Here is a 10,495-nt window from a genome sequence, read left to right on the forward strand (position 1 = left end):
ATGTCAAACATTCAGAAGGTCGAATATGAGGCACTCACTGTCTCCGGAGATAACTACCTCAAATGGGCCCTTGACACCAAGATCTACCTCAACTCAAAAAGTCTGGGTGAATGCATCAAAGATCCCAACACCGCGACTCAAACAGAACGGTACTCGGCGATATTTATTATCCGCCATCACCTCGCTGAGTCTCTCAAGCAACAATACCTCACTCTTGAGGATCCACTCGAACTTTGGGTGGCACTGAAAAAGCGATATGACCATCAGAAAACGGTCATACTGCCCCAAGCCAAGTTCGACTGGAAGAACCTACGGTTCAAAGATTTCAAATCCGTCGAAGAATTCAATTCCGAACTCTTTCGGATAGTTGCACTCATAAAACTATGTGGCGAGGAGGTCACTAATAAGGATATGCTAGAGAAAACATTCTCTACTTTTGGCACTCCCAATGTTGTTCTCCAACAACAATACCGTGCCATGAATCATAGCACCTATGAGGATTTGATATCTTGCTTACTGCTTGCTGAGAAGAACAATCAGCTTCTGTTGAGGAACAGTGCCATGCGGCCTCCAGGATCAGCCCCATTGCCAGAAGGAACCAGAAAAGAGTCCAACTTCGTCCAACGTAACAGATCCTCAGATCGTGGACGTGGACGTGGAAATGGATATGGACTGCGCGGCAGAGGACGCGGTAGACCGAACCAAGAAAACCGACCTAACCTCAGTTTTGGTCGGGGTAAGGGTCGTGGTATCAACAAACCGACCCAAACAGGCAGTTCATCTAGACCAACTCCTTGCTCAAGATGCGGAATGACTAATCATTGGGTCAAGATCTGCCGTACTCCCAAATATCTTGCTGAGCTCCAGAAGTATGGGAAAGATAATCATGAGGCTAACCTGGTTCATCAAGTCAATGAAGATGACTCAAAGGATGATAAGATTGATGGCATGGATTATGAGCTCTCCGACCTCCTTGATTGATCTCAAAAATCTGAATTTGTTTTTCATTACTCCTTAAACTTTTATCTTTTGTTTTTTGGGATTTATTGTCTTTACTTTGGATTTTTAAGACCTTTTGCTTTTACATTTTAATTTATGGAGTAATATTTTATTTACATCTCATTTTTGCATGTTATTGAATTATAATTCTTGTTTAATAAAGATATGCAAGACAATATGAATATCATTGTGGATAGTGGATCGAGCCACACCATTCTAAAAGACAAGAATTACTTCATAAATTTAGTAATCAAAACCGCAAACATTAGCACTATAGCGGGTAGTTCGAGCCTAATAGAGGGCCATGGCCAAGCTAATGTGTTGTTATCAAATGACACATATCTAGACATCTCTGATGCCTTATACTCACCCAGTTCTAAGAGAAACCTATTGAGTTTCAAAGACATAAGATTGAATGGTTTCCATATCGAAACTCAGGATGAAGGGAACAAAGAGTTTTTAATTATCACTAAAATGATAAATGGCCATAAACAAGTTTTTGAAACTATACCCGCCGTATCTACTGGCATTTACCATGCTAAAGTCAGTATGATTGAGGCTAATGCTGCTATCAAAGTACGGTTTTTAGATTACACTATTTGGCATGATCGCCTGGGTCATCCCGGTGCGAACATGATGCGTAAATTAGTCCAGAATTCTAAAGGGCACAGCCTTAAACCAAATGGTATTTTCCCTCAGCACCTCAAGTGCACAGCTTGCTCACAAGGGAAACTGATTACCCGACCTTCACCAGTCAAAGTGTCTAAAGAGACCTTGAACTTTCTGGAAAGAATCCAAGGAGACATATGTGGACCAATTCACCCACCTTGTGGGACATTCAGATATTTCATGGTCCTCATTGACGCATCGACCCGCTGGTCGCATGTCTGTCTGCTCTCTTCTAGGAACCAGGCTTTTGCTAGGTTATTGGCCCAAATCATCAGATTACGAGCCCATTTTCCAGACTTCCCATTAAAGACTATACGTCTTGATAATGCTGGTGAATTCACTTCCCAAGCGTTTAATGAATATTGTATGTCCATGGGGGTAAGTGTTGAACATCCCGTTCCACATGTCCATACACAAAATGGATTAGCTGAATCCTTCATTAAACGAATTCAATGGGTTGCTAGACCATTACTCATGAGGTCACAACTCCCGGTCTCAGCTTGGGGACACGCAGTCTTACATGCCGCTGAACTAATACGCATACGACCATCTAGTGAGCACAAATATTCACCATCCCAATTGCTAACGGGTCATGAGCCAGACGTCTCCCATATTAAAACATTTGGGTGTTCAGTCTATGTACCCATTGCACCACCACAGAGGACTAAAATGGGACCTCAAAGGAGGATGGGAATATATGTTGGTTTTGATTCTCCCACCATCATAAAATATCTCGAGCCAACTACAGGAGATCTGTTTAAAGCCAGATATGCAGATTGCCGATTTGATGAATCGGTATATCCTAGATTAGGTGGTGAGACAGACAAGCTGGTAAAAGAACTTTCATGGAATCAAACATCCACACAATGGCAAGATCCTCGGACTCTAGAATGTGATTCAGAGGTCCAAAGAATTATACATTTACAAAAGCTAGCTAATCAATTGCCAGATTCCTTTGCTGACCCGAACAAAGTTACCAAATCGTACATACCAGTTTGTAATGCACCAGTACGAATAGATGTCCCCTCAGGGAAAAGTCAAGTTGCTACAGAGTCTGACGCACGTAAGAAACGTGGCAGACCACCAGGTTCCAAAGATAAGAATCCCCGGAAATCAAAGAAAGGTGCAATGATTGAAACCGGGATTCAAGAGAACACGGATACAGCCTCAGCTGATACTTACCCTATCAAACCATCTCAAGAGGTTTGGGACGCCAAAACTCAAGGTTCTGAAGGGATTGATAATAATGAGATCTCAATCAATTATATCATATTCGGTTCTCTATGGAACAGAAAAGATGTTGACATCAATGAAACTTTTGCATACAAGGTAGCACTTGAGATTGCGCACACGCAAGAGGATCTAGAACCCACGTCTATAATTGAGTGCACTCGTAGATCAGATTGGCTGAAATGGAAAGAAGCCATAAACGTGGAGTTGAATAGTTTAAAGAAACGGAATGTGTTTGGTCCGATCTTAAGGACACCATTCGATGTTAAACCAGTGGGAAACAAATGGGTCTTTGTGCGTAAAAGAAACGAACTCGGCGAAGTCGTTAGATACAAGGCACGCCTTGTAGCACAAGGATTCTCACAGAGACCCGGAATCGATTATGAGGAGACTTATTCTCCAGTGGTGGATGCAACTATATTTTGATTCCTCATAAGTCTGGCCATAAGAGAAAACTTAGATTTGCGGTTAATGGATGTTGTAACCGCATATCTTTATGGACCACTGGACAGTGAAATCTATATGAGATTACCAGATGGTATTGAGCTCAAAGATAAGCATGCATCTCGTGATAAACACTGCATTAGGCTGAACAAATCCTTATATGGACTGAAACAAAGCGGACGTATGTGGTATAACCGGTTAAGCGAATATCTCATCAGAGAAGGCTACGAAAACGATCCGATCAGTCCATGCATCTTCATCAGAAAATATCAAAACAAAGGATTTGTAATCATAGCAGTATACGTGGATGACTTGAACATCCTCGGAACATCTGGTGAAATCGCCCAAACAGTTGAATGCTTAAAAGCAGAGTTTGAAATGAAAGACCTAGGCAAAACTAAAATTCTGTTTGGGATTACAACTTGAGTACGTCAATGACGGAATCCTTGTGCATCAATTGGCATACACTGAAAAGGTACTCAAGAGATTCAATATGGACCAGGCCCACCTATTGACCAGCCCAATGGTTGTGAGGAGCCTTGGATTGGATAGTGATCCATTCGGTCCAAAGAAGGACGATGAAGAAATCCTCGGTCCTGAAATGCCATACCTCAGTGCCATAGGAGCATTACTGTACTTGGCTAGTCACACTAGACCAGACATCTGCTTTGCCGTGAGCCTCTTAGCTCGCTTTAGTTCGTGTCCAACTCAAAGGCACTGGAACGGTATTAAGCACATCCTTAGATACCTTCAAGGTACTAAGGACTTGGGATTATTTTATTCTAACCATAACAAGGATGGTCTAGTTGGTTTTGCTGATGCAGGATATTTGTCAGATCCGCACTGTGCCCGGTCTCAAACCGGTTATGTTTTCACGCATGGAGGAACAGCCATATCTTGGAGATCCATGAAGCAGACTATTGCCGCTACCTCATCCAACCATGCGGAAATCTTGGCCATTCACGAAGCTAGTAGAGAGTGTGTTTGGTTGCGGTCCATGACTCAGCATATCCGATCAGATTGTGGTATGGACGAAGATAAGGAGCCTACGGTGATGTATGAAGACAATGCAGCTTGTATCGCTCAACTCAAGGACGGCTACATCAAAGGTGACCGGACGAAGCATATTCTGCCCAAATTCTTCTTCACTCATGAGCTACAGAAGGATGGTCAGGTCAAGGTTCAGCAAGTCCGATCAAGCGAAAATTCAGCCCGATCTATTCACTAAATCATTACTGACTTCTACACTCCGGAAGCTCATTCATCAGATAGGAATGCGTAGACTTAGAGATCTACAGTGATGCCTAAACCAGGGGGAGTAATGCGTGTTGTACTCTTTTTCCTTCACCATGGTTTTTCCCACTGGGTTTTCCTGGTAAGGTTTTAATGAAGCAACGTTCCCTAGCGCATTATAGAGATCCCGGTTTTGTGACAAGCACGGTTACCTTGTCCAAGGGGGAGTGTTATAAACAAATGGACTTCTAGTAACCGACCCATTAACCATCAGGTTAATGTCTCATGGCCCATTAGGATTTCTGATACATTAGTTATGTAATGTATATATACACTGCTTATGGAAACAATAAGTTAATAGTTTTTCCCTTAATATAATGAGTTTTTTTTATTATTTTTTGTTATAATGAGTTTTTATTAACTAACTGTAAGAATCTACTTTAATAAAAATAGCTATTTGAGGCTTCAGAGAGTGTCCACATCAGATTCTCAATATTTTGTCTCAAGTAACCACATCAGCATGCTTTTTGAACATTGAATCAAATAACAATCCCTTTAAAAAAAAAACTAAAAATCTGAAACGCCTAATGTAAAGAAAAACATTGAAACATTCTCTTTACTGCTCAACAACGTATGTCTTTTAAATTTCCATACCTGGTGAGCAAAATTATCGATTCTCTTCCCTCATCGCAACTTTCTTCTTTTTCTCACACAATTTAATCCTCATGCAGTCAGAGACTACCTTCCAACAGACATAATCAACCAACCACAGCCAGACAAAGTTGGACGTCGCGTTGACTAAATGAGGCGGAGGAGATGTGGGAATCGCACACAGGCCCAAAGAGGATCACCTTTCGTACGACCACCTTTATCAATTTAAGTTCTCGTGAAGCCGCCTCCATCATGCATGTACTAATCATCATCCTTATACCTATGAGTTGAAATCCAAGTTTCTGTGAAGGCGCCTTCATAGCTTTCAGATAGTTTCTAAATGCTTTTTTTTTCTTTTTTTTTTTAACTTTGCTCATATGAGTTACTCGATAGATTGCTGCAGCAAGATTTCATCGGTGGAAATAGTTGCAGATGGGACCTCACTACAACTCTTTACCATGAAAGTAAATTAAGACCACGGTAAACATGAAGTACGTCCTCCAATGAGACAACAACTATCAGGTTTAATTGAAGGATATTTGATTCACCGCAAAAACAGCTTTCAGGTGACTCAGTCTCTCCTTCTCTCATTGAGTCATTGATACAATCATGTTTGCTTCTCTTAACATGGCTTCTTTAGCAGGACTAATTGAGAATATTGAGTAACCCACACTAATATCTTTGCTTAATGGTTTGCTCGATAAATTCTCAGATAAAGCTTCACTACTTTAAACCCCAGTCTATAGGGCTACAACATGCCGATTCACATCTAAAGGATGGTATGTCACACCTTTAAGTTGATTTAGTTCGATTTATTTTGTTTTTTGGTTTTATATCGCTGCATTAAGCCAATATGAAAACGTACAAGAGTAGCTCAAGGTGCACTAGCTATACTTTGTATGGTCAACCTTATTTTGATTTACCTAATCTTCAGCATAATAGATCGAAAATCAAAAACAGACACTCATTGTGATTAAGAATTAAAAGAGGATAAGGTATATTTCCTGCGACAAGGAAAGCAAAAGGCAAACAAAAGTCTTCCAGAATCGACATTTTAAGTTTTAGGTTGGATTTTTTTATTTCATGTTTAGACTGTTTTCTTATATGTGGCTTTCATTGCCTTACACTCCAATCTGTCTTTTTTAAAATGAAAAATATCATCATTTTTAATTCCTTAATGTTCTCCAAACTTTTTTCACACTTGGTTTAAGTGAAATTTTCAAATGATTTTCTACTTTGCAGGGTTGTCGATGACTTTGTTGAATTTGGATTATGCGTGTTATGATTCGCCAAGGTGTGAGATAAATGCTGGTGATTTCGCCAAGTGAAAATCAGAGACAGTATTCATTCAGTACATAAACTTTAGAGATGTTAGAATCCGAGTAAATACAGTGTAACACCATGCTTCCGCATAGCATGAGTGCCCATCTACTCTTTCAAGAGAGAAGAGAAGTAGAAAAGCTTTACATTTTCATATCAATCTACTCTATATATATGGTCAAATGAATTTTTCATGTTTATAATATTGAAGATCGCTAGGCTAAGTTCAAAAAAAAGTAAGTTCTTTATTTTCCCGGCTCATCTTCTATGAGACTGGCTGGAACTCGTACAAACAACAATCAACATCCAGAATATTATGGAATGGGCTGGCAAATAAATTAAAAGTTCAGTTCCTCACAGAAATAATACTGTGATGTAATATTATATCATTTTCGGAAACATCCACATCTGCAAAACAAATGAAAACTTCAGGGGAAAACAAATATTAGTTAGACATGTAATTTCTTTTAAAGTATTTTAGAAATCAAGACATTACAAATTTAATTTAATTGCTTAGTACAATAACATCAGTTGTATTTTCAAAATAATAATTACCGAAAGATTCTTAGTTAGAACTGTGACATTATAAAAGTTAGTCTAAAACATACTAACCAATAAGAATTTTTAAACTTCACCGTTTGAAATTCTAATTTGATGCAAAACAAAATATCTAGTTTGAATAAGTCATATATGAGCAATGTATATAAAATTTATGTTCATAACTTTGATCATAAGTGGAAAGAAAATGCAAACTTTTACAAACGAAGAAAACCAACTGATGTTTGAATCATGTATCCTACTATATATTCTCTACTTTTGTGAACGCTAAAAACTTTGACTAACTAAAAAATTCTTCCCATTAAAAAATGAAAATAGTAAGTATTGTTTCTCTCAGATTATTCTATAAAATGATAACAGTGAAGAATTATATGCATTGGAATAATGCAGTCTTGCAAAACGTAAAAATATTAACATTACGGGAAAGAAAATTTATTAACATATACAAACTTTCGAAGGTGTTAGTTAAAAAGTGAAGAATGATCTATTTTTAATGTGTATGAAAGAAAGAAAAAATAGGAACAAAAATCCAAAAAAAATACATGAGTTTGATTAATTATACAGTAAATGTGTCCAACAACACACAGTAAGTGTGTACAACAACAGTGAAGTAACATGTGAATATTCTAACAAAACTACTGGATAGTTGATACTGTGAACTAAATTCTTTTAGTTATTTGTTACATGGTAACATCCAGTGTTAAGATAAGAAAACCACTAAAAATAAAAATTGTTTTTGCAAATCCTCCATATTTATTTGGTTCTATACCGTTTTACAGAAAAAAGCAATATACATATGTGGAAGTCCCTTCCATCCGGTGGTTTGACCAAGAGTTTATTAATGGTTTTCCACCAAAAATATGAAGTTCGATTAAAAGAAATGAAATTAGAAGAAGACAATTTTTCAAGAGATTTCTAATAATGCAAATATAAAGTGCTCTATCATGAGAATGGTGCAAATAGATCATCATATAGATCAGTAGAATTGTTTGCTATAACATTGTCTATATATTTGTTTTTATAATTTATATTTGATAATATCAAAAAATATATATATATATATCTAAAACACAAAAGAATATTACACATTTATGTTTACATTTTTGTGTAAACTATAAAAATTTTATTTATACTAAAAAGAAAATATATATATTTAAAAAAAAAACCGCGCGTAGCGCGGAAAATCCCTAGTTAAACGAAAACCACGTTCATGAACTTACTGAACGTAAAATTATATAAAACACTACTTTAGAAAATTAGAATTTCAATTATCTCAGGCAGAAAAAAAAACGTTTTCTGTTTTTAGCCTCTTCAGTGTCTTTCTCCTGTTGGGTTGTTTACATGGAATCCGGATAAGAAACGCTTTGTTGAAAAAGAAAATGGAAGGTGCTCTTCGATGTGTACAAGAAAGGTTGAATAAAACGTGTTCGTCTGAGTCAGATTCATTTCAAATCTTAGGTCACTATTGAATTTATTGTCCAATAATTATATGTTGCCACGTACGAATTTTGAAGTTAATATAGTATTGATATCTATTGAATCTTTATTTTCGTGAACTTTTTTTTCTGTTCTCAAAAACATTTTTTTCGGTTAGTGCGAAAATGAATAGTTGTAGAATCATATTTGATGAGATTCGAACTTTGTTGAGAACATTTTGATCACTTGTAATCGCCATTTTTATTTCTAAACTCTCAGTACTCCAAATTGTTGCGCTGTACAAAATGATAAAAACGTACATAATAATATAAATGGTAGAATTCTTGAGGAATGATCCAAAGAAATATTCAATTCCACTCAATTTTGTTCCACAAATATATATATATATATATATATAGTTAAACCTATATAAATTAATAATATTAGAACTAGTTAACTTTTCCGCGTTTTGCACAAGTTGATATAATTTTTATTTGATTATTTGATTATTTGAAAATTTAATAGTAGTTTGAATTCACTTGTTTTTTATTTTTGAGTATGTTTATTTGTTATATTTCCATGCATTTTAATGTTGGAAGACATGATCGTAAAAACAATATAGAATATAAAAGAGTAAATAAAAACATAATAGTATCCAAATAATTTAGTTTAAATAGTTTAGAGATTTTTTTATCACTGTTCTATGTATTTTAGATATAATGTTTTGAAGTATTGTATGAACCTATTCCATTTTGATCACTGTTTTATGTGTTTTAAACATCACATATACCGCAATTCTATTAGTTAGATATATATGTATTTTCTTTTTTTAAACTTTTTTGCTAGAGTTTTTTTTTTTTAAATTTCAGTTTTTTTTTTGTTTTGAAATGACATTCTATTACTTTTTAAATAGTTTCTATTTTTTGTTTTTTAACATTTTTGTTAGATTTTTTTTCAAATTTTGGAAACATAAGAAATGGTAAACATTAAGAGATATAGATTTTATTTTTTTTTAATAAAAAAATGTTTTTGTTAATTATGTTTTAAATTTCGGTTATATATAATTTTAAAAACTGGTTGACTGACTATGACATTAAACATTAAACCATAATAGTTTAGATAGGTTTGTTTTAAGTTTTTTTTACACATCATCAGATAAAAATAATAAAAAATGACACGTAATTGCAAAATAGGGTTAAACAGATTTTTTTACAGCCAAAATTCATTCTGGAGCTAACACGTAAGCAAAAAGCTGTGAAAATCATTATGAACACAACACATAAGCAAATCACTACACAAATAAGTATATAGATTGCAATATTCTATTAATTTATTAAATTATTAATTATCGATATAAAAATCACACTGAAAAATAATTTGGGACTTAAAAAATGTATTAAATTATGGGATTTTTGCTAAAAATGACCTAAAAATTGATTTTGAATACAAAAATAGACATCTGATACAACATTTGACAAAAATAACCTAAAATGGTAGTGAAAAGACAATATAAACATATATGACCAAACAAAAAATGGATGTCCTAATTACGATTTAAACCCTGACGAAGTCTACTAGTAGACTTCCAACAAAGCTTATGAAGTCTACTATATAACTAAATCATAATTTTTAATTTTAAAATTAATAAAAAATAATTTTGATTTCAAATTTGTAATTTTAAAATAGATATTGTTATTTTTAATGTATATAAATTACTAGGTAGTTTGTCCGCGCCTTGCGCGGATGGAAAGTCTTATTAATTAAAACATAACCAATTGATGGAATCTGTCACTATATTTTTGTAAATTTCGAGAATGTGTTGAAAATATCAAACTGTCATCTTGCATCATTTGTGTTATTGAAATATTTGAAATTAAAACAGAGTAAACGGTATCATTCGAAAATATTTATTTTTACTAAATGTATTTTTTATCTTTTTAAAAAAATAAAACAGATTATATAAGCAGTCTGGGTG

At 34.9% G+C, this 10,495-nt stretch overlaps 1 protein-coding gene across 1 annotated transcript; it reads left to right on the top strand.

Moving 5' to 3' along the window:
• LOC112087552 lies at positions 1–981 on the top strand. Its single transcript, XM_024157464.1, has one exon. It carries the CDS (start codon positions 1–3, stop codon positions 979–981), a length of 981 nt encoding a protein of 326 aa, XP_024013232.1.
• Positions 982–10,495: the final 9,514 nt, after the last annotated feature.

Source organism: Eutrema salsugineum, unplaced genomic scaffold (genome assembly GCF_000478725.1).
Source record: "Eutrema salsugineum unplaced genomic scaffold, Eutsalg1_0 scaffold_85, whole genome shotgun sequence".
NCBI classification, from domain to species: Eukaryota; Viridiplantae; Streptophyta; class Magnoliopsida; order Brassicales; family Brassicaceae; genus Eutrema; species Eutrema salsugineum.

Excerpts from the sequence above, each read along its gene's own strand:
- LOC112087552 (XM_024157464.1), top strand. The coding sequence starts at position 1 with ATGTCAAACATTCAGAAGGTCGAATATGAGGCACTCACTGTCTCCGGA.